This window comes from Populus trichocarpa, chromosome 10 (genome assembly GCF_000002775.5).
Source record: "Populus trichocarpa isolate Nisqually-1 chromosome 10, P.trichocarpa_v4.1, whole genome shotgun sequence".
NCBI lineage: Eukaryota > Viridiplantae > Streptophyta > Magnoliopsida > Malpighiales > Salicaceae > Populus > Populus trichocarpa.
The window spans coordinates 13,813,857-13,837,975 of NC_037294.2; the positions used below are offsets into that span (position 1 = coordinate 13,813,857).

A 24,119-nucleotide genomic window follows, 5' to 3' on the forward strand; every position below is an offset into this window, starting at 1 on the left:
GATTAATGTTTTTTTTGCTACCAAGAATAGTAAGATAATTACACTGTGAAATAAAAATACAAAGAGTCAATCTAACCGTATTATTTTTATAATAACTAACGAGTCTCATGGAAAATATTTTAATGTCCCAGAAACAAAGCCAACCAATTTTTTCAATTAAAAACAAAATCGTAATTTTACTGTGCAAATTTACACAGTAAAATATTTAACTTTTAGCTTTTGTTTTGATGGGGTAACTTTACATGCGTGCTGGTTTGAAATTAGTAATATTCCTCGTTCATCACGTGGTCAAAGTGTATTTCATTTTCAATTTCAGAAATAAAAAAATGAATAGCAAATCAAACTGGCCCTCCCCAATTTTCTCCTCTTATCCGTAACCTCATCCATTTTATTCTCATATTACTATTTTTTATTTATCTTTCTTTCTATAAAAAATTTTTATATCGGTTTAATTAATCTACTGAACCATATATCTTTTTCACAACCTGTATGGTAAATAATTAAATTAAAATTTGTAGAGGAGCAAAAGAAGGGAAAGGAGGAATCTTATTCTTATCTTGTATAAAAGTTTGCAGAACGGTGAACGTCATGGGCTTTTGTGAGACTCTTGTGGCCCACATCGACAAAAGGGAAGATAACGGACAAGCGAACAAGCAGAGATGATAGGAATCGCAGGAAGAAGGGAAGGAAAAGAAAAGAAAAGAACCCCGTCCCTATCACCACCAGCCACCCCCACCTCACCGCATTTTCTAATCTTCGTTGCCGCACCTGCGAGCCTGTTTGTTACGCGGTTGGTTGTGTTTTTTAAATTTTTTAAAAAAAATTTAAATTCTTTTTATATATTTTAGATCATATGTTAATATTAAAAATAATATGAAAATATTATTTTAATATATTTTTAAATAAAAAATATTTTAAAAACACAATTAACACCGCAATTAAAATCTACCAAAAGCAAAAGCGAAAGCAAGTCAACATCCGAGACCGGCCATAAAAACACACAATCAACTCCAACAACTTTTCTAATTAAAAATCAAAAGACATAGAAGAAACACGAAACAAGATACAGAAGAAAAAGAAAATGGCAACAACAATCCAATCAGATATTCGTTCCGCCCTACACGTAGCCAATCTCATCTTCATCAATCCCAATCTCATCCTCTCTCGCGCCACCGCTTCCTCTGCGCGGTGGTCTTTTTCTCCACGACCACTACTATCATCGTACCGTAGGATTTCAACTCCCACGTCGTTCCGAGCGAGAACGTTCTCCTCCGAGTCAACTGAACCTGTCGTCAAGGTTCCAGAGAAGCCTCCGATTTGTACTGCCGATGAGCTCCACTATGTCTCCGTCTCCAACTCCGACTGGCGTCCCGCTCTCTGGCGCTACCATCCTTCTCCTCAGGTCGGTCCTTCTTAGTCTACATTTCATGCTCTAGTTCGTTTACAATCTTCTCCCTTTTTGAATCATTTTTTTATTTGATTACAGGCGCCTCCAAGGAATCATCCGCTGTTGCTATTGTCTGGACTCGGGACTAATGCCATTGGTTACGATCTCTCACCTGGGGTAACACTCTTCTTTGCAAGTCATGTTTAATTCCATTTCAAGCAAGATAAATGTGATTTCATTGCAGTAGTTAATTTTTTTATGCAAAACATTATCTAGTAAAGCACGGAGCAGCATACTTTTGATTGTAGTATATGCTGCTTTGAATGCGAAATAAATGTTGGGACGTTTCTAGTTACGATTGACCTTTCCGAATATCTCCTATTCAAATTCAAACTGCTTCAAATCGCTTGACACAGTGAATCAGGTTTTACCTTCTGAGCTTGATTTAAAATTCAGGGGTTTGCTGTTCCAACAAACGCTGAATTATTATTTTGTTCTGTTCTTCTTTATAGGGGGGGATCTTAAAATTAATTCTACTCGTTTGCATGTTTTGTATTTTCCGACCGTGCAACACTTTATCCTCTTGCGTTCGTTTCATGGTTGCAGTCTTCCTTTGCACGGTACATGTCTGGCCAGGGATTTGAGACGTGGATTCTTGAGGTTCGGGGTGCTGGTTTGAGCGTACAGGGATCAACTCCCAAAGTTGTTCAGCAGGCTGCCCATGAAGTCTCTGAGCAGATGGAGGCTGTAACTAAGAGTATGGCAAATGGATCTTTGTCTACAGACCAGCAACCAAGTAAGGTTCCCAGTCCCGTGTCAGATTCTAGGGTTTCTTTTGTTGAAGAGGACCCACATCTGGCAGGGATTGTAACTGTGTGGGATGAATCAAAACTAGTGACAAAGTTGACAGAAGTCTTCATGCGTTTGTCTGAGAGACTTTCTGGCTTTCTCAGTGAAAGTCAATCGAAGATTATGTTTGCAAAGCTAGTCGATCAGATAGCAAAAATCTTAGAAGATTCTCAATTATCTGAACGCATGAACGAGATAAGGGGAAAGCTTTTGAGCTTGTTAGAAGCAAGACAAAACTCAGCTATTGCTGGTCAATTCAGGGATCTGAGTCAAGGGCTGGTTAATGTTATCGAGGAAGGTCAAAAATCTGTTTCTCCGCAGTTGTTTGACTTGCAAGAGCGTCTTTCATCAACCATAGAAGATTTCCAGAAACAACTTGACTTGATTGTGAAGTATGACTGGGACTTCGATAATTACCTGGAAGAGGATGTTCCTGCTGCGGTGAGGTGACATTTTATCTTGCTGAGACTCTATGCAGCATTCTGTCTTTGCAGTTAGCCTTTTGATTATAATTGTTTTTACCATGATCATTGAAATTTGGTTATAAACAATTCTTGGTGATTCCTCTTGCGTTAATAAGCTTTACCTTTATCCATGTAGATGGAGTATATAAGGGCCCAAACCAAGCCAAAGGATGGTAAATTACTTGCTATTGGACACTCCATGGGAGGTATCTTGCTCTATGCAATGCTGTCACGATGCAGTAAGATACCATCACTCACTGCGTGTCATGTAACTGCAAACTCTTCTGCTTATAAGGGACATAGCACGCATGTTTCCGTGTTACTGGGTTTAGTAGACTTGCTTATCCAACACATTAAAATATTCTTTATAGTTGCTCATGCAAGTCCCATAATATGTTGGACTATGGGTTTAGTCATTTTCCCTTCACAATTAAGTTTATAAGTTTTTATATCTTCCAATCAATAAAAAAAATTTCTGCTCATCTAAAGCCTCAAATGTGCATCTAGCATTTACAAATGTTAAAAAATTTGGACCAGACTTCTGGCTAGAATCTTTGTTTGAAGTTTAAACCATGATTGAGTATTTCTGGTGAAGGGCCTGGGATTCTCTCTCGTATCCAAGGAATTAGAGAAGTACAAGGAGTACCTATAACCCAAATACTAGGCCAGTCCAAGTTTTAAATGAAAGCAAGACTAGTTCAGTGGGACAGGTGATCATCTTTGAGTATCCAAGTTCTTTGTAACTTGCCAACTGGATGTAGTAGTAGGAATTTTAAGATGAAAAAACATGAAGCTTTCTCAAGTGTCTCCTAAAATCTTCCACCCTGGAGGTAGCAGATCAAATGGATCAGAATATTGTAGAGATGGTGCATTCCTCTGTCTGTAGCATTATCTTTTATTTCTCATGATCTATATTTTGAGTGTCTTTTCCTTTTCTAGTAGACATTTAATCTTGTTTCTAAATCTTTAACAATTGAATGCTAGCTTGTGTGGAGATGATCATTGACTTTTATGAAGCCTAAGTCTGTTTGTCGCCAGCTTTAGCTGCATTAAGTCACCAAAGAAATATTACAATGCAAGAAAAATAGAAAAGAGAGAAAAAAACCTTGCTGAATGTCTCATGACAACCTCTGGATTCTTCACGCAGCACTTACAAATACCCGATTGCTTTCTGAGTTTAAATAATTTACACCATTACATGTTACATTTGAACATGATGACTTTATGGATACTTGCAGCATGGTAGTGATATTTGCAAATTAATTTTTTTTCTGTACTTTAAGACTCATGTTGGGTCCGTTTAAGAATAAGATTAATTAAAGAACTCAATGCGGCTCTTTCCCATATTTTGAACTCTGGAGTTGATGTGAAGGTTGAACTCTGGAGTTGATGTGAAGGTTGAACTACCGACACTGCATGTTTAATATGTATACTTTAGAATGTTCTGCCCATGACTAGCTGCATTTGTTAGACGAGGCTGTAGTCTGCAGAATGGTAGAGTTAGAGAGTGTCTGAAACCACACTTGTTCAAAAATATGTATTTAATGTTTCCCATGCTTTCATTGAATAATGATTGCGTCTATTAAACATGTACTAAATTAGTTTATCTGTTGAAAACATGGTTAGCCTTTATTGCAAGATTTACTAACCTTGGAATAAAATTGAAACGATGTCTTCTTTCCATCTCCTGGTTTCTTTTTTCTTTTTTTTTCTGATTTGAATACAAAAAGAAATAAATGTGTGATTATTTTACTAATAATATTCATTTCTTGTTTATCATATTCAAGGTTATGAAGGAAGAGACTCTGGATTGGCTGCTATTGGTACTCTAGCTTCATCACTTAACTACACACCTTCAAAGTCGAGACTCAAATTGCTTTTGCCCCTTGTAAGTTGAAAACAAATTCTGCACATCATCCTTTTGTTTATCTAGGTCAGATGTAGCTGTCTACTTTTGAATTCTTGTGAGGAATACCCTTGTTTAAGATACTAATAATGAGACTATTGACAAATAGGCAGACCCTGCTCAAGCTCTTAATGTACCTGTTGTTCCTTTGGGAGCAATGCTGTCAGCAGCATATCCTCTTTCAACCCGCCCTCCTTATGTCTTGTCTTGGCTTAATGATTTGATATCAGCACAGGACATGATGCATCCAGAGTTGTTGGAAAAGCTTGTCTTGAACAACTTTTGTGAGTACAGTTTTCCTATCGAGCAAAAATGTTACCGTTCTTTTCTATTTCAGTTTAGTCTCTTTCTGTGTGTGAACATATTTGCTCTGTTTAGACTGTTAAATCAATGGGGATTCGAGCCTGCTTTTTTCTGTCATGTAAGGTGATGACAAATTCTCTTTATTGTGATGGACTGAGGACAGAGAGAACAGTAACCACTGATTTAGTATGGAATTGTTGGAAATCAATAAATATTTCCACTGGCGCTATACATTGATGAAAATGAGAGTGTAAAAGTGTATTAGGGATATGGACTCAGAGGAAAATCAAATTTATATTTTATGCATACAGGACATAGATGCAATCCTGACTCATTCATGCCATGTTGAAATGTCCCATAATTACACAACTGTTCTCAGGCCCAGATATAAATGGAGAAGGTCCCGGTATTGATGTTGACTGATGAGTATAGAACTATGGGAAAATGAGTGGGTTAGTTGAAGGGATCTGTTCAACAGTGAAAACATCCGTCTATTAAGTAATGAGACCGGGCAGGGATTCTAAGGAAAGAGGAAAGTTTAGCAATATTGTTTTTATGAGGAAAATCTCATGAACCGTGTTTAAAACATACACACAACACACATGGCCCTACGAAGAGTGGGATGTTGTTCAAGACACCATTGACGTGCCTCAAAATGATTTTGAGGGAAAAAGAAGTATCAATTTAATGCAGTTGACCTGGGAGATATGCTTTTCCAAGGAGGGGGGTAAAAGGGAAAACTGGTATTGATGAATCTAAGGGATTGTCATTGAAGAAACAATTTTGACAATGATCGATTGTTGACTTAACACACCCATCTTTTCTCTTTCCTTTTCTTTTTTCCATTATTCAAATGCATTTGATCGTCAAAACAATATCTGTCTCCATACAGGCTATAATTTTAAGCTTGTCTCACAAGCACTGGCATGCGGTTACTGCCGGTGGTTTAATAACTTGATTTGTACAGACTTTGTTCGCCACCCTCACCCCACCCCCATACACACTTGAGAATGGGATGGATGACTTTCCATTGTTAATCTGAAACTGTTATTTGATAATCTTAAGTCAGTTTCCCTCTTTTTATCATCACTATTGTACTATTTTGTAAATATATGTTTTGATTTTTACTGGCAGGCACCATACCCGCAAAACTTATTTTACAGCTTGCAACAGCTTTTCGAAATGGTGGGTTGTGTGACAGGAGTGGTAAATTTTTCTACCAGGATCATCTGCATAAGAACAAAGTACCTGTATTAGCCATAGCAGGAGACCGAGATCTGATATGCCCACCAGTAGCTGTTGAAGGTGTGTAAACTACAGTAACTTGCTTAGATGTCTTCCATTCATGCCAATCGTTTTCTTCTTTCTCATAATGATTTGAATGCATTAGAAACTGTTAAGCTCATCCCTGAGCATTTGGCCACCTACAAAGTGTTTGGAGAACCTGGAGGTCCTCATTATGCACATTATGATTTGGTGGGAGGGAGACTGGTAAGTGGTTCATAACTGCAGCAATGCGTAACATCTTGTTTGATAGTTTCTTTTCAGTGCTATGTGTTGTAACATGCCTTTTAATCCGTACAGGCTGTGGAGCAAGTTTATCCTTGCATAATTGAATTTCTTAGCCGATATGACCTGACATGAGTATCCAGCAAATGAAACTTCATTACCCATGGCATTCGTTGCAGTAGCAGCAGACACTATTTTCCTGCAGGCTTGAAATACCCCTCTTGGATTTAAACACTGTCCAGCTTTAAGTCAAATGCCAAGCACACGTTCATATCTTTGGTGAAGCTTTCCAGCGGTGAAGATTGCCGGAGTTGGTAAGTTAAACACCGGGAAGAAATGAAGTTTATACGACTTTTGATCCTGTTTTATAATAGGGAAATTAAGGTCAGGAAAGATTCGGTTAAAAGTATGCTCATTTTTCTCCATTCATTCAATTTCGTGTAGTTCATGGTCAAATGATATAATGAAAAAGAATTCTTGTAGATCAAGTTCAGCTGGGATGACGAGATATCTTATTATTTACCGAGACATCAGACATGCATTTCTTTCGTTTCCTCCTTGTCCTGTAACAAAACCGATATTATTTTGTTTTATTTTCGCTTTTTTTTTCAATTTTTTTCGAATATTGGAAAATTGAAACGTGTTTCAGGCAAATAAAGAGGGCCTCAAACTCAATGCTTGGAAGCTATTCAGTTGGATTTTGCGTTTAAATGTTTTTTAAAAAAATTAATTTTTTATTATTTTATTTCAAATTATTATTTTATAATTTTAAATCTTGATATTAAAAATAAAATAAAAAATAAAAAATAAAAAATATTATTTTAATATATTTCTAAATAAAAAACAATTTAAAAAACAACTACTACAATATTAATTATAATATTAAATATGCATATCATGTTTCAGAAATGATGCTTATCATGTTCCAGAAATGATGCTTTTCATGTTCCAGAAATGAATTGCAAGCAGATTGATTTCTTTATAATATTCTTTTACCAGTCAACTTTTATGGAACTTAAGAACGAAGCTCGAGTGATCTGCTCAAATCTTGGTTCAAGAATAATTCTCAATATCTGTTTTTTCTTTTTTCAAATCAAGTTCTCGTGTTAATTTTCTAGGGTTCTACATATGATTTATAGATTTTTGAACACATCATCAGAAAATTTTTTTGTTCAAAGAAATTAAATGCCAGATTAATTAAAAAGAACAGCGCATTTTATTTCATTTCTTCGTGGCTGGTTTCTTTTCACTTGTGTGAAGCTGAAATTTTTCCTTGTCTTACACACACAAGTGTGTGAAAATTGTGCCTAGCGGGTCCTTATAAAATATTTGGATTTGAAATAACATTATCGTTTTGTTTTAAGAAATTAAATCTCAGATTAAAAAGAACAAAGCATTTTATTTCATTTCTTCGTTTTTGTGTTAATTTACGCATGTATACACCGACAATCACTTGACTTCTAGGATAATTATATTAACCTCTGAATGGAATTGAAAGAAAAAATTATCCAACGATTTGATTGAAAGCAAAAATAAAATAAAATAAAGATATCAATTCTAAATGTTCCTTTTGTTTGATGGTAAAGATCATTATCATTAGAATTATGAGTTGATTCGTATAGTTTTACGAGTTGACATATATTTAATATATAAATTAAAATTAAAAAATTAAAATCTAAGTAAAATCAGATTTGATTTGTACAATATAGGTAAACTCAATTAAATTCATGATTTTGCATCGGAGTTTACGAGATTATAAAAATTTCATGAGTAGCAGCTTGAATCTTTTCGTTCGTGCAGATTAGGTGCTCTTCCAAATCCTTCGCTTGATCACCAAGATCAACAACATCTTTACCTGCTTCTAAATAAGAAGAACTTACTCTTCTTGTTCCCTCATTCCTTGGATTCTGGATAGTTCCATCTTCTATGAGAGACATGGATTTCTTGATTTGAAAAGTAACCAGAAATTGGATCCAGAAGTCTTTAAAGCCTCTAAGGGGTTGACATATGGTCTCATTGTAACCCCTCAGTTTCTGCCTTTGCAAGAGTAGGGTTCTTACAAGGAAGGTATCGGCGGCATCTTCTGCAGAGTAAAATGCATGTAGAAGCCTCTTTGCCTGCTCTTTGTTTCTTGAAACTTTTAAAGATTGGTGAAGTAAATTGAGATTGTTAGTTGCTTCCTGAACTTGATTTCTCAAGTTGGGATTGGTAACAGTTGCTTCTCCATCTAGAAGAAGAGCTTGGAATTTCTGAATCAAAAGCAAAGCTACCCATTCAGCATTCATGGACGAATCTCTTGAAGAAAGTGAAAATAAGTTAGTACTACATAGTGATATGGATTTCTTGAGGATACGGTGAAAGTAAATCAATTTCAACGCTCTCTCTCTCTCTCTCTCTCTCTAATGGGACCATTATTTTTGTGGGTCCAAATGCTAATAAATTAAAATAGTGATGAAACTTGAAACTTAATATTTTGCACGATTTTAGTGCCAAAAGTATATGGATTTCTTTTAGGATTGTTAATTTTTATTCAGTGAAAATTTTAAATTATTTAAATTATATATGAATTTTTATTTAAATTATATATTTTAAAGTGTTTGAATTTTTATATTGTTTATTTTACTTTTGTTTTAATTGTATTATATTGTTGTTTCCTACTTAAGAGTTGTTAATATATAATTAATTGAAAAAATTTACAATTTAATTTTTATAATTCAAGTTTACATTATTATTTTTGTATATTGCGTAAAAAATATATTTTAACAACCATCTTAATTGTTGTCGGACCACTTAGCATTGGAACTAATTTCTATATTCAGGTGAATATTTTTCTTTTTTTTGGTTCCAAGACTAATTGTGGTTTGACCAAAAAGTTGGAAGACCCAACAAGACTAGTGCATTCAGATTCCTGATTTATGAACCGTGAGCATCCTTCTCGTCAACTTAAACATGGCTCATTTACAGTCCTGAGTAGGAATCAGACCTCAAATTTTGCTAATAGGAAGAGGAATTAATAATCAAGATCCTTTGTATTCCGAAGAACAAAGTGGTTATGGGATCCTTCTAATTCAACGACAATCCCTTTTTTCCAGTCTAGTTAAGAAGAATCCTATGCTGGCAAGCAGGTTTCATCCACACAGCGATGTTCTGCAAGGGCAAGGCAGAGTGGGATCATGGGTGACGATGGGATCGCTGCCCCCCCTAAAGAGTGGTTGTACTGTCATCTGAGAGAGACTGCCCAACTAAAAAAAATTAAAAGCAAGAACGGAAACTCAAGCCAAAACTACATCTCTACAGGATTATTTTTTCCCTGAACACGAGACGCTACTTTTCTTTCCATACAGGCACGGGAAAAATAATGAAGTGACGATTTCCATTATTGCAACCACTACTCCTGGAACAATGTGCACAAAGGCATTGTATGCTGATAGCTGTCGAAAACTCAAAATATTGCTTATTAACAGTACATTTTCCATTTTTTTTAAGAAAGTTGTAATAAATTTAAGAGAAAGAAACACACGACATAATTTCATATTTGTGTGTTGGACCCAGCAGTTCAATCCTGAGCATTCACTGACTGGTTGCTCACCGTTGGATTTCCAACCTGAAAAGCAGAACCCTTGTTGTAATGTCGGGTTGCAGAATCCAAACCAACTTTTGTTACAATCACAAAGGCCATCCCTTGTTTTTCTATTTTTTAGCAACTTCCTTGTGTACTTGCATGTTGGTAGTATCAGAGTAACACAAGAAGATAAGCACCACTCAATGATTAATAATGGGAGAAAACTTGCTTGTCTACTTGGCTGGAGCCCCGTTCTTCTTTCAATTGTCATTGAAGAATTCAATGTATAAATGGGTTCTCCTACCTGGTGCAAATCAACACAATTTTAAGTTTTGACTACCAGCATTCATTCCACTCATTAATCCTGCAATATTAAGCCGATGGATTCTAATGCATCAGGCTTCCTTCTAAACCCTCCAGCTCTTCACTCTACTTACTATCAGCCTAGGGAAGATGATGGTATTATTGATCTGGGTCTCAGTCTCAGAACTTTGAAGCCTGAGGCTTATCATCCATCTGGACATCGTATGCCCCTTGTTCCTTTCTTTAATTTTTGTTTAACTTTTGCAGCAGTCACCAGGTAAAAGAACTCTTTCATGAAGTTAGCGTGACAGTGACATGCTTTGCTTTACAAGTAGCATTTGTGGAGAAAGGATGTTGACAAATTCATGAAATAATCGACGAAACACCATGGAATTGATGAAAATTCTGCGCTAGCACAAATCTTGCTGTGAACACAAAAATTATTTTATAGCAGAAAGAGCTATTCATTACTATGGACACCCTTTTTGATAGAATCAGTCATACTAAATGATTCTGGATAGTTATGCCTCCACTTCATAGTGACAAGATCTGATTAGCAATTGTTGTAGTTTGTCAATTATAAATTGGGATGATGTAGAACGCCTCTGCTTATCTAAATGAATTTCATTTTCATTGAAGCTTGAGCCTCAAAAGGCAGAACATTTTCTCTGCTGTTTTTGATAGCTACAATCTGAATTTTCTAACTGGAGTTTCTTGTACATATATCAGTGGTAGGCCTGGAGGGATATGGTGACCTGATGGACTGGCCTCGGGCAAACTCACCACTAAAACACTCCACTTCAAGCTACATTAGATTTACCCCACAAGATTGTGACGAGGAGGCAGAGGGAGTTCAGAGCAAAGACAGGTGGGCTTATGTGAAGGTAAACATGGATGGGGTGATTGTTGGTAGGAAAATATGCATGCTAGATCATGGTGGTTACTCAAGCCTCGCACTTCAGCTCGAAGACATGTTTGGTAGGTACCAAAAAACACGTTCGAACCCATTCTCCCCCCCTCTCTTTCACAATCAAAGATAACATGATTAAGCTTCGTTGTTCCAGGAAGACAATCTGCATCTGGGTTAAGGCTGTTCCAAGCAGGTTCTGAATTCTGCCTGTTCTATAAGGACAGAGAGGAGAATTGGAGAACCGTTGGTGATGTTCCTTGGAAGTAAGTTCTTAATCCACTGTTCTTATCTATGCATGTTTTTTCTCTACCTTATACAAGACACATTTGTTTAGCGAGTCCCTCTTTCTTAAAAATCTTGACAGGGAGTTTGTAGAAAGCGTCAAGCGGCTGAGGATTGCACGAAAAAGCGAACCTCTTCTTCCATATTCACCGGCCTTCTCCTGAATTGTTCTTCTGCCATCACACCTTTTTAGGCATTTCTTTGAATTGCCATGTCTATTGTGTATGAGGCAAAAATGAGTAGTTAACTTTTAAGCTCCCAAGAAGAATGAAAGATGACATTTGTATCAGATAGTAGCCAGCACATATTTCATGTTTCGAGTGGATAATTTTTTTAACTACTAGCATATGCTCTATAGCATCGTATGCTTATGTCACTGAGCTCATATGATGCTGTTTTAAAGAGGTTGCAAAGCATTCTCTATGGCTTGGATGTAGAACCTTAGGATCACTTGTCTAAATGTTTGAAGGTTGTGTTGTCTCAGTATTCGAAGTAGTGTTTTTTTTTAATTTTTTATTATTCCTACCATCTTCTGAAATATAGTATTTATTTAAAAGTGTAATAGTAATTATTTTTAAAAATATTTTTTATTTTGAAATTTATCAAAATAACTTTTGATATTAGAACATTAAAATAATCTGAAAATATAAAAAAAATTAATTTGAAACAATTAAAAAATAAAATAAAATATATATTTTTTCAAAAACGATTTTGAAATATAAAAATAAATCAGTCTTAACATTCTAAAAAAATACAGTTTGTCCACAACTATGCAAAACACCCTAAATGCATAAACTCGATTCCTTAAACACCATTCTGAGCACCATAAACACTCTCTTATTTCTAAAAAAATAATAAAAATGAAATAAGCCAATAATTGTTTTAAAAACAATTACAAAATCTAAAAATAATCAAAATACATCAAACAATTAGCATCGAAAAAATGTAAATGGCAAGTGTACCATGTGAAGAAAATATACATATAAAAAAAATAAAATATGAGTGTAATATATATAAGGTTAAAAATCTGAGTGTATTTCTTTGCTAGGACCCAAATGAAATAACATATATACTTGTAGTACTGATTAATTTTTTTTAAAAAAAAGTTTGATCTGGCGCGCTGGTGACCTTGATAGCCTTTTTGGGCTTCTTAGGGTTCTATTTTTTCGTCATGAACTCATGGGCCGTGAGGAGGGCATCTTATTTCCAGTATAAAAACCAGACACACAAGTTGCAGCCCATTTTATTGATCTGTGAAGGAACAACGAGGGAACAAGAGAGCCGCCTTTAGGGCTCCTGCAGCCGCTTTTCACCTTCGACAACAACTGGGTATTGCTAACTTTTTTGTTTCTCTAATTGAATCTTGTAGTACCTAAATTTACACTACTTCTGCTTTTAGCATGAGGCTTAAATATTCCTTGCTAGGAAAAAAATGATTTGGTGGTAAAACCAGTTACAACAGTTTTGATGGGACCATAATTTCATTTTATCCGATGATTCGTATGAATCCTGGATCATTAATGGTGAAATTTGGGGGGTTATTAGGGTTGATTGTGAGGAAGGAACAGTATTTATCTGCATATTCTTTGTGAAAATAAATGTAATTGCTAGGAATCGTGCACAATGCGTATACTTGTAAACATCTTCATTAACTGCCCGTGCCCTTCCCCCTTGGCATTTGATTTTGCTTTTTCTGTTTTGGCATTTAACCATTCTGTATGAGCTCTGAATGCTAATGTCAATGTTTAAATTTACAATGTTATGATGGATGGATATTGTTTGCAAAGAGAAGCGAATGAGCATAGAAAAGAGTTAAGATACAGTGGTTGGAAAATGTTATGCATTTGATCTTCATAGTCATAACATCTTGAACAATGGCCATTGTAAGAGTAAGTGGTCCATGAGTCAATAACTCTCTTTGCAGAAATGCATGACAAAGCATTGACTCCTATTTCACCCTTACAATGTCCATTGATTAAGAGGTTATAACATTGTTATCAAGGGGTTTTTTCCCAAAAACTCCACATCAAGTGCAGTTCAAGTTCTCAGGAAAAATGGTCAATGGAAGATTCCAGTGTATCCATTCACGGTAAGCATGGATATGGTTCAGGTATCAAATGTCAAGATTATACCGTGTTTCCATGAGGAGATTCTCAAAATGGGAACTTCAAGCGAAATTCTCATTTTCCGTTCAGCAGTGATGTGGTTGTCCATCTTCAAAACAATTAGGCTGCTATACCTCATGTAAGTTATTGCAATACCCAATTTTCCCACCTTGAGGAAGTAGAATCTATTGTTTTCTTTCGACTTTATATGGTGACATGTTTTGGCACTAGGTCATACTCTAGGTTCTTCTGTGCATATGTTAGTGCTCTGTAATCAGATTCTCTTACATCTCTCCTCTATAATAAAAGTGGTAAATAGTTTATTGTTGCTGTTGATTTTTTCAGATAAATACCGGCGTATCCAGAAGAAACTTTGAAATTGTCCCGGTGCGCTTCCAAGGGGTTGCTTTTTGGGACTGATTTTGTCAATTTTAAAAGAAAACAACCTCTATAAATTGAGACGACGAAATCTTTGCCTATTGCTTGTTTTAGGTTCTAAGATTGACGATATCAAATTAATAATGGCATTTGAGATGATGAACTCTCTGCCTATTAACCTGTTTTAGGCACCAAGATTGACGGTATCAATATAATAATGTCATTTGATTCTGTTGATTGGGGAGTTCTTTTCTATTTATTTTAGCCTCTGCAATTCATTTCTAAGTTTGATGATTGAGATCCAGTTGAATCACAGAATACATATTCTCACTTTCATATCTCAACTAATTGAGAGTCAAGATCAAGAAGGGCCTTTTCCCCTTGTCATTTTGTGATTGTCATGTAAATTCTCTTGAGAATGCTTATCAGGAGGCTTATCTCTTCATCAAAGTGTGATACGACACCTCAAGATTTGCTGCTGTTCTTCACAAAAAGAAGTGGTTAGGCTATATTCAATAACTGTAGCAATTCGTGCTGTCACGAATCCAAAACTGACGAGTGGGGTTATTGACAAGGCAATATACAACAAGGGTTCTTATAAGTATAATTTGTTAATGTAAGATCCTATTATACTAATGTTTAATATTATTTATTATCAAATAATAAATTTAAAATAATATTATTGCTTCTTTTTATGCTATATATCTATAGGTATTATATTGCATATATAATATCGGCATAGTATTTTATATATTCCTTTTACACTGATGTTGATGAAAGAAAAAAGTTTAGCCCAAACATGTGCCGATGCTTTATTCATGAAATTGATTAGCTGTTCTGAATTCATATGCTGTGTGATGAAGGTGTTGCAGAATGTACAAGGATATTTGAAGGTCAAGGAGATGGGATGAGCTCATGCCTGCCATGAATACGAGAGAGATCCTTCAAGTTTAGGAGAAAAGGTGTGGGAGTAAATCAGCAGAGATGGTCTGCGGACAAGTTGTTTAGGCTGATTGGTTGCGTCTATTTATGCGTTGCGCCGATGAGATTTCAATGGAGCAAATTCTTAGCTAGCTCTTCCTTTTTCTGGACTGTATCTTTCTTACACAATCTTAAACATGTACCGTCACCGGAGATGTGAAAGCTGGGATGGTTCAACAACAAAGAGGGAATACACATTCTGTGAACAAGGAAATCCGAATCTCTCCTCTTTTTTTAATTTTTCTATAAACTTGGGATCTTATTACCAGGCTCGTAAATTAATACATTTTTTCTATAAACAAGGAAATCCGAGTCTACCACACAGTTTTATAGTTGATTTTGTTTTGAGTAGTCAATTAAAAGATTCTGGAGCAAAATGTTAAAGCATCTAGTAAAAACGACGTGTCCTGCCTTGAATTCGAAGTGGAGGCAGGTTGTCAGTATCGTTCTGGCCACACAAATCCATGGAAAGATGGAGGACGGGTGGGAAACGATGTCCTTGCAGTTTTTCCCTGTTCCATCTACCACCACAACAACATGAATAAACGTTTTAGGGTTGAAGCTAAGGTAATTCTTAGAATTTGAAAGGGTATCTTTACTTGTTAACAACATTAAAAAAAAAAATGATAAAATAACAGTTTTTTTAATAAATAAAAAATAGCAAAGTTTACTAATTGTTGCTATTAGAAAATACTAAATGTTAAATTGTCTTTGATGGAAATAGCAACATGTAAAAAAAAAAATCTTAAATGGGTATGATATAAGGAGAGATAAAAGAAAGATGGTGACTTTAGAGTCATAAAAAAAAAACTTGACGAGATGATTTTAACGATATTAAAAAACCTACCAACGGCTACTGGAGTTGGTCATATATTTGTCGCCTAAAAATAATGAGTAACTCACTTTAGTTATTGATGGTAATCTTTGTTAGTATTGTCAGATTCGTCTTGTCAATATCTTTTCAAAGATATTGATAGTGTTTTAATTAAAGCTTTGTTATATCTTTAAGATCTTTTTTTTCTCTTTTTTTTTCTAATCATAATTTGTATTCGTCTATTTCACAATTTCTTTTACATTTCAGATTTTTGAATCATGACAAGTTTGAATGTTGCATTATTCAATCATAGCATATACAAACTGTGTTATTTTACTAATTTTTTTAAAATTGTTTTATTTTATTAAAAAAACATTTATAGAGTGCTAATTTAAAAAAAAATCAATTTGAAAATAATAAAATGGAAGAGGTTTACCTTAAAATAAAAAATTGACCGATCATCCCATTAAATCCAAGTTTTTGATACTCAAATATATCTTAGCCAGCCAAATCGTGGCCAGTGTGTTTGGTATTGTGGTAACTTTTGTGATTGTGGTTTGAAAAAAGTTGTTTTATAAAAAATACTTTTGATTGAGATTGGTTTGACATTTATATATGTTTTGTTAAAACTATGGTTGAAATTGAGTTTGAACAAAAAGTAGTTTAATGTGTTTGATTAAGAATGTTTTTCAAATTGAGGTTATAAAATAATTAATATATATATATATATTGATGATTTTTAATTTAAATATTGTAGATTTAACTATTGCTATTACATCATGAAATAAATAATACTTATATAAAATATTTTTTATTGTTCCATTAAACTATCTACAATTTCATCATGTACGAAATCCATCCGACAAAGACTACAGTTTCCTTGGTTTCTTAAGCGCGCAACAACATCAGGTAAAATATCATCGGGAATAAAATTGGGATTGCGATCAAATTCTGCAAATGTTATGTCATCAAGCGATCTCCTTCTAATTTTTCGAATAAAACACAATTAAAAATAAAAATTAATTTTTTTTAATTGGATCGAACCTGGTTCAATGCATTGAGCTTTGAACCGGACCCGATCCGGCCGGAACAGTGGAGAGTGTCTCCACCATTTACTTAAGTGAACAATGAAGAGTGAAAGTACTATTTACTGTCCATACACAGAATATGGAAAAAGACGCAGGATATGGGAAAGCAGCTCTCAGCTGCTTTCAGCAAAACTGTGGTTCAAACATATTTTATATGGATCCGACACTAATATTAAAGTGAGTTTTAACATTAACAAACATATTAAAATGTGGTTTATTTTAAAAGCTAAAGCTACGTGTAATACCTCTTAAATGTTGCACTCCACCGCGACCGTAGCTCACCCCTACTGTTAATTGGTAAAAAAAAAAAAAAAAAGGTTCACAGATTTATAGTAAAAGATCTGTGTACAGTACACAGATTACTTACAGTCTGATGCGCCTTATATCACCTTTTTGTTTTATCTGTTTCCTTTTTTTTTTTTTTTTTAAGAAAGCACTTTATCATGGAAGAAAAAACCCATATAAAAATGTTGACTAATAAGACAGATATCATGTACAAGACTACAGGTATGTCTATTCGAAATTTGTTCAAAAAAAAAATATCTTGCATTCTTGCTTCCCCGCCATGACCAAGAAATTAAAGCCCCGAGGTTAGTAAAACCTGAATTAAGCTAGAACCCTAATTAACCAGCTTAGCTGGAGTGAATTGACCAAAGACATTCCAACAAGAATCTCTGTTAAAGTCAAAAAATGATTTAACAAATCAATGACCAATCAAATCCAGTGTACAGCTAAGAACTTTCTCGTTAATTGGATACTTTGATCACTAGTGGACTCCACTCCCTATATTCGCGCCACGCGGTTCGGTAACTAGAAAACCCTACTATTTCTAATGGCTTCTGTTTTTAGCACAAGACAGTTGGGTAACAATTCCCTGAAATCTTTAATGTCATAATGCGATCAAGCATGGAGATTTGAGTGAAAGGGACAAAATGGGTGAATAAGTTTAAGCAAATTGGTGGGAAAATAATGGCTGCCAGAAAGATTGAAAATAGGTAGAACTCTTAAAGATTACTATGCAGGGTATTATCAGGATAGTGTGTGTGTGTGTGTGTGTGTGTAACTCAATCTGCAAGGGATATGGCCGCTCAGTCACCAGCCATTAGGGTTTTCTTCTTTCACGTGACGAGAATACTTCATCTCTCTGCATTGCAGTGCTACACAATATTTTTTGTTATTACAGGAGAGCTATAGCAAAGAAATAGGTAAATTCATTGACGGAGAACAAAGAATGGGACAAAAGGGCCTGCAACGAGAGCAAGAAGAAGACATCCTTTTACATATACTAACAAGTTACAAGCCAACTCATACAAAACCCAGTTGCTAGCATGCTCTTTTAGCAGACCTAACTTCACCTAGTCATCACGCAAAACCAAAGGAGAGAATCCTAACATGGACAATGACGAGAAATTATTACTCTTCACACTGCTACAGCGAACTTAATAGGGTACATGTTTCCACTGAAAGAGCCAAAAACAATTATCTTTGAAATCCCTTCTCAGAGTAACCGATGGTTTTCGAGAAGCACTAGAGCATTGGATTCACAGTTCTGTTAGATTTCTTAATCAGAAGACATAGCCAATCTGTTAAAAACATCAGAGACATGCCTCATCGTAGGCCTCCTCTCTGGGCTGCTATGAACACAAGCCATTGCAATCTTCAAAACTGCAATAATCTCTTCTTCCTTGTCCACATCTGGAGCCAAATAGGGGTCTAAGACATCTGCAAGTGGTTTCTGCTCTTCAATGCAAAGCTGAATCCAGTGAACGAGATACATCTCAGAGGTACCAACATGGACCATTGACGATCTTCCTGTGATCATTTCTAGTAGGATAACTCCATAAGAGTAAACATCCCATTTCTGTGATGGTTTTAAAACTTTTAGTGCTTCAGGAGCCTGGTAATAAGATCCCAAGTTTGTAGATGAAACCGTAGCAACTTCTGAGCTTGGCGCACCCTTTTGTTGTCTCTCTTGCGGTTTCTCTGAGGCAATTCGATTAGATTCCAGGGTTGGGGACCCTCCAGCAATGGTAGCGAGTCGTCCAAGCCCAAAATCAGAAATGTGTGGTTCCATGTTCTGTCCAAGAAGTACATTACTTGGCTTCAGATCTCCATGAACATATTTTTTAGGGCTGAATTCGTGAAGATAAACCAAGCCCTTTGCAATTCCCTTTATGATTTTCAACCGATCAGACCATGATAATGGGGTATATGACACCATTCCAGGCTTCCCTATTGACATTAAAGAATCGAAACATTCAAAATAACAAAAACATTAAACCAACAAATAAAATATTGCGTGAGCAAACAAAAATAAAACCTACTAATTAGGGTAAATGAGGCAAAAGAAAATTTGCTCCGGTGGCATGATGGTTTCTGGAACTTACCATGAAGTGCTGTGGCAAGACTCCCATTCGGTATGTAATCATAGATGAGCAACTTCTCATCAACAGACCAGTAATACGCTCTGAGAATTACAATATTAGGATGCCTTAGCTTGCCAATTGCTTCCACTTCTGTTTGGAATTCCTTAAATCTTTGAGAGCCCCCCTCGCCCAATCTTCTCACAGCTAAAGTATGCCCATCTTCAAGCACAACTTTGTAAACAATTCCAATTCCACTCTTCCCTAAAACAAAAGCCGATGCCTTAAGCAGCTCATCCAAATCAAAAGCCACCTGCGCATCTAGTGGCACGAGATCATACTGCTCCACGTTCTCAGATAGAGTCTCGGACTCATCCTTCCTAAAGCAAAAGCACTCTCTCCTTTTCTTCCCTCCCTTCTCAAAACCATAACTATTCCCATCCCTATCCTTACTACGCTGACAAACCCTTGAATAACAATACGAAAACAACAATCCAACAAGGCAAATTCCGATGACATCACTAACAATTATTGCAACAACAGCAGTCTTACTCAGTCCTCTTCCTTTCTCACTCTTTCTGCCATTGTTATCTGAATCTTGAGGGGGAGAGTTGTTAGGCAGAAAAGGGATTGATGAAGGTGCAGCTGCACCATCGGTGTCTGAAGAACATGGATTTTTCAATGGAGGGCCACAGAGACCAGGGTTTCCAATAAATGCTGTTGGTCCTCTGTTCATTAGAGCACCGGTTTGAGGTATTGGACCACTCAAATTGTTATAAGTTAGATCAATATAAACCTTCTCAGGAAGGTTTCCAAGGCTAGCTGGGATTGAACCAGTAAAGAGATTGTGTGACAAGTCAGCAGTTCCTTGTAAGCTAGACAAATTTCCCATATCACTAGGAATTGAACCATTGAATTTGTTAAATGAAAGATCAAGTTTTTCAAGAGAAACCAAACTAGCACCAAACCCAACTGGCAAAGAACCAGTGAGATTGTTTTGGCTAAGATCAAGGGCCCTAAGTCTCTTGCATAGAACAAATGATGTGGGTATAGACCCATTGAAGAAATTCTGGGATAAATCCAAGGTTTGAAGGTACTTAAGCTTGCCAAATTGATTTGGCAAAGACCCAGATAAGGAATTACCATAAAGGACCAAACTTTGTAGTCCTTGAGCTTGAAAGAGCTCAGCAGGCAAACTACCAGAGAACCTGTTATTCCTCAAATTTACATGTCTAAGGTCAGAGAGTGACCCAAGAGCAGAAGGAAGAAACCCATAAAGTCTCTTCTTTGGAATGCTAACAGACATAACTTTAAAGTCCTTGCATGTAACCCCATTCCATGAACAGGGGTTATCATCGGAGGAGTTCCAGTTACTCAAAGACCCTTCTGGGTCTTCATAAATGGACTGCTTAAATGACAAAAGTGCGTACCCTTCATTATTCAAACAACTCACTAGACTATGACAGTTAAAGAGAGCAAGAAGCAGCAAAATCAAAGAAAACATGTCTCCAAACAAAGTGACTGTTGGAGGGTGCAAAATGCAAAGGTAGCTGGGGCTTGAAAGGCCGCTTACCTTTCAGAAGCAGAAAACCAAGTGAGAAAGAAGAAGGCCTGAGAGAGGCAATGGAGACCCCCTCTATCTGTGTGTGGGAAAGAGAGAGGGGGGAGAGAGAGAAAGGGGGTGTGAGTGTCACAGGCAGGAGAGAGTGTTGAAGAAGGGTAAGGGTTATTTTGGTAAAGCATAGACCAGACCTTGGGAAGATAGATAATTTTAGTGAGAGACGAAAACAAAATGGGAAAAGCAAAAGTTGTTGCTCACAGTTCACACTATTACAGATCTAAGAAGGCTTCTTGGATTTCTCTTCCGGTCAATTTATCGTGATATTTTCAGAAAGCTACTCCATCTCCATGTAAATTACTAACATGAGCGTGCTCTTTTTTGCTTTCTGGGGAGCTCCCTGTAATGTTTGCTTTTGGCAAGGTCCTGTCTAGCCGTCTCTTTGCGTTCAAGCCAGAACATATTTCCGGACATAATTAAACGTTTATAGTGATTGACCCCTTTATGTTTTCCATGAGATTTTAGTTTTCGAGGATAGAAGCTTTCTTTCACAAGAGGGTATATAATTTTGCAATGGATGCATGAAAAAAATGTACTAAAATAATTGAAATCATATGAATATTTCAGCTATCTCAACATACAGATGAAATGACGTTGTAGATTTAGAATTGATTTAACCATCATTGATTATTGCAAAGAAGAGTAAATCTATAATTCTCTAGGGGGGGGGGGGGAAGGGTGATTCTTTCTTCATGAAAGTCCTACTTTGCCTGGGGCATGCATAGAGCCTAAGCTAATTTCTTTCCGTAAAAAGACATGGAATTAATATCAAATTACCCAATAAACTGACAGAAGCAATGAATTGGATAGTCATGATGATCCCACGTTGGTTATAAACCGTTAAGGAGACAGAAGCCATGATTATGGTCACTTTGAACCCAGCAGTGATCATATTTTATACAGCAGAAATTCACTAGGATTCAGAACCAATTCCATTTCCATAGCTGGGATCTCGACTGCTAGAGTAACATCGGCCAGGTTTTAATCATAAATCCAGTACAATCAAACGAAAACAGATGGTCCTGATCTTTCTTTCATTTTTAATTGGCGGGACCCTGGCGAAGGACACCTCGTGAATGCATGCACACTACCTGTAAAGGAGCCGATTCCATATCTCGTGATAGGAAAATGTTAAACCTAAGAGATGAATTCAGATATGATAATAAAATAGCCGTTTGACGAGTGGGCTATAAGGGCAGAGTGGTGAACCCCACTGTAGACTTTAGAATACTTTATTGTTACGGCCACAGAAGAGGAGGTGGTAAAAGAAAAGGTTTCCTTTTTATTATCGCTGCACATTGGTCATGTAATCCGCAACACGTGGCGTATAGTATTTTAATTTAATATTGAACGTAAGAGATGAAGGGTTTTTTTGAAAAAAACCGTAAGAGATTGATTGCGCGAGTGTCAATGCGATAATAATTATGATTTAAAATATTTTTATTAAAAATATTTTAAAATAATAATTTTTATTTTTAAAAAATATTTTTGATATTAACACATTAAAATAATCTGAAAATAAAAAAAATAATTTTAAATTAAAAAATTACATATTTTTTGGAACGCGGTTTCAACGGCGTTTCCAAATACACCCTAAATGGGTGTTTGAGAATACGGTACCGGTTGTTTTTCAAAGTTTTTTTTGCTAAGAAATGTATCAAAATAATTTTTTTATTTTTTTATTTTATATCAAAATAATCTGGAAATATATATAAAAAATAATTTTAAGCAAAAAATAATAAAAAAATTACTTTTTTTCAAACGTATTTTTAAAACATAAAAACAAACTGGCTCTAAGGTGCTAGAGATATAGACAGGGTATATGATAGTTTTTTAATTGAGAAATTTATATTTAATAAAATAAATAGATAAATAAATATATATATATATATATATATAAGTCAATAAATAAAAAAATTATTATTAATGATGATTAAATATTAAAATAAAAAATTTAATAATCCTGCACGTGTAAATATTTAATCACGGATATCTTATAAGTTGATTTTTATTGCTGATAACAAACAATTTTTATTTTTATAAATATGTTATGTAAATAAAGTTTATTTATATAAAATAAAAAATAAATTTAAACATAAATTAAAATAATTGTTTCGAAGCATTATGGAATTAAAAAAAGACTAACTATAATTTTAAAAAAAGTGAACAAAACAATTTAAAGAACAAGATAGACCACTAATTAAACGTGTAACAAAGAAAATAATGCAAAGTAAAATACAAAATTAATAAATGAGAGAGGGTATTAATTTAAATAAAAATAATAATTAAAAGTTAAAAAATAGATATTAGACAAAGTATTGTTAGGCTAAGCAGGCCAACCCAAATACCTAGTTGGTTTTTTTAGGAGCGAATAAAGCGTTATTTGTTCTAGTTTTTGTTTTAAATAGTTGACGATCTTGTTTGGTGGCAAACAATCTATCATGCTTCACATAATTTTCTAGTCGCATCCAATGGAAAAAAATAATTAAGATCTAGGTATTTGAATCTCAAAAAATAATTTTTGATTCTTATTCATCTTAAAATATTATATAAACCTTAAGAAACTCGTTTCATTTCCAATCTCAGGACAACCTTCGATTTCTTTGAAAAATAAAAACTAAATCAATAAAAAAAATAAGGTTCTCGATCTATTTTTTTTCTGCATGATTAAATGGCAAAGCTACCTTTATTTAACTCCCCTAAGAGATACCAACTTATTACACCTAAATCAACTTTTCTGATGACCAGAATGTCATCATCCTCATCCTAACACTTTTTTTTTTCTTGATATTTTATGATGACTTTTTCTTTTATTCCCTCGATATTTAAGAATTAAAATATAAAAAATAAAGTATAGAATCAAAATATAAAATGGTAGAATAACAAGAGTCGAACTATAAATAAACTAAAAATTAATGCATCAAAATAATATTTTTCTTGTTAATATCCAAATGGTGCATGTTTCATTTTTTTTAAAAAAAAACCGTTCATCTTCTTTCAATCTTTATTTTTAAACTACAAATAAAGCTTTATCTAACCAGGATCAATCTTTAATTCATCATCAAAATATTCATCATTACTTTGTCCATGTGAGGGATTGTAAATAAAGGGAATCTCAACATACAAAACATTGTTAATGTAACTTGAGACATGAAATCGCAAATAAATAAAAAAACGTGATGATGTAAATAAAAAATATATGTACACTTTTCTTGTTCACGTATGAATAGTGTATACTAAAAGTTTTTTGGTGTATACTTTTTTAGGTTAGGTCAGGAGGAATAGTGCAAAACAATC

General features: G+C 34.9%; 3 protein-coding genes and 1 long non-coding RNA gene across 7 annotated transcripts; 3 read left to right on the plus strand and 1 right to left on the minus strand.

Annotated features, from left to right (window-relative positions):
- Nucleotides 1–1,002: 1,002 nt before the first annotated feature.
- Nucleotides 1,003–8,345, plus strand: LOC7459818 (uncharacterized). Of its 4 annotated transcripts, none has more exons than XR_008060385.1 (10): nucleotides 1,005–1,402; nucleotides 1,487–1,564; nucleotides 1,994–2,677; nucleotides 2,837–2,939; nucleotides 4,488–4,588; nucleotides 4,716–4,890; nucleotides 6,044–6,214; nucleotides 6,300–6,400; nucleotides 6,494–6,802; nucleotides 8,219–8,345. XR_008060385.1 is itself a non-coding variant. In XM_024611280.2 (9 exons), the coding sequence occupies exons 1-9, from the start codon at nucleotides 1,082–1,084 to the stop codon at nucleotides 6,551–6,553; spliced, it is 1,761 nt and encodes a 586-aa protein (XP_024467048.1). In that variant the 5' UTR covers nucleotides 1,003–1,081; the 3' UTR covers nucleotides 6,554–7,030. The 4 variants fall into 4 exon arrangements, 2 of the variants coding, with proteins under 2 accessions (XP_024467048.1, XP_002314836.1); XR_008060386.1 differs by having other exon boundaries at nucleotides 6,494–6,732; nucleotides 8,219–8,319; XM_024611280.2 differs by lacking the exon at nucleotides 8,219–8,345 and having other exon boundaries at nucleotides 1,003–1,402; nucleotides 2,837–2,906; nucleotides 6,494–7,030.
- Nucleotides 8,346–9,586: 1,241 nt separating this feature from the next.
- On the plus strand, nucleotides 9,587–11,812 carry LOC7459819 (auxin-responsive protein IAA32). Its single transcript, XM_024610350.2, has 4 exons — nucleotides 9,587–10,505; nucleotides 11,013–11,261; nucleotides 11,348–11,456; nucleotides 11,558–11,812. Exons 1-4 carry the CDS (start codon nucleotides 10,361–10,363, stop codon nucleotides 11,637–11,639), a joined length of 585 nt encoding a protein of 194 aa, XP_024466118.2. The 5' UTR covers nucleotides 9,587–10,360; the 3' UTR covers nucleotides 11,640–11,812.
- Nucleotides 11,813–12,632: 820 nt separating this feature from the next.
- Nucleotides 12,633–15,189, plus strand: LOC112328824 (uncharacterized). Its single transcript, XR_002984038.2, has 3 exons — nucleotides 12,633–13,719; nucleotides 13,926–14,574; nucleotides 14,822–15,189. It is a non-coding gene; the product is annotated as an uncharacterized LOC112328824 (long non-coding RNA).
- A 2,841-nt stretch (nucleotides 15,190–18,030) lies between these two features.
- On the minus strand, nucleotides 18,031–21,021 carry LOC7475563 (receptor protein kinase-like protein ZAR1). Its single transcript, XM_002315884.4, has 2 exons — nucleotides 19,229–21,021; nucleotides 18,031–19,073 (listed from the first exon to the last, which is right to left on the minus strand). Exons 1-2 carry the CDS (start codon nucleotides 20,706–20,708, stop codon nucleotides 18,403–18,405), a joined length of 2,151 nt encoding a protein of 716 aa, XP_002315920.1. The 5' UTR covers nucleotides 20,709–21,021; the 3' UTR covers nucleotides 18,031–18,402.
- Nucleotides 21,022–24,119: the final 3,098 nt, after the last annotated feature.

What these genes read in the sequence shown, in the direction of transcription:
- LOC7459818 (XM_002314800.4), top strand. Translation starts at nt 1,082, where the DNA reads ATGGCAACAACAATCCAATCAGATATTCGTTCCGCCCTACACGTAGCC. An exon ending in AAGAGGATGTTCCTGCTGCG is followed by an intron (nt 2,678 to 2,836) that starts GTGAGGTGACAT and finishes TTATCCATGTAG; the next exon opens with ATGGAGTATATAAGGGCCCA. An exon ending in TCAAATTGCTTTTGCCCCTT is followed by an intron (nt 4,589 to 4,715) that starts GTAAGTTGAAAA and finishes ATTGACAAATAG; the next exon opens with GCAGACCCTGCTCAAGCTCT.
- LOC7459819 (XM_024610350.2), top strand. Translation starts at nt 10,361, where the DNA reads ATGGATTCTAATGCATCAGGCTTCCTTCTAAACCCTCCAGCTCTTCAC. An exon ending in TTATCATCCATCTGGACATC is followed by an intron (nt 10,506 to 11,012) that starts GTATGCCCCTTG and finishes TACATATATCAG; the next exon opens with TGGTAGGCCTGGAGGGATAT. An exon ending in TCAGCTCGAAGACATGTTTG is followed by an intron (nt 11,262 to 11,347) that starts GTAGGTACCAAA and finishes TCGTTGTTCCAG; the next exon opens with GAAGACAATCTGCATCTGGG.
- LOC7475563 (XM_002315884.4), bottom strand. Translation starts at nt 20,708, where the DNA reads ATGTTTTCTTTGATTTTGCTGCTTCTTGCTCTCTTTAACTGTCATAGT. An exon ending in TCTTGCCACAGCACTTCATG is followed by an intron (nt 19,074 to 19,228) that starts GTAAGTTCCAGA and finishes TAATGTCAATAG; the next exon opens with GGAAGCCTGGAATGGTGTCA.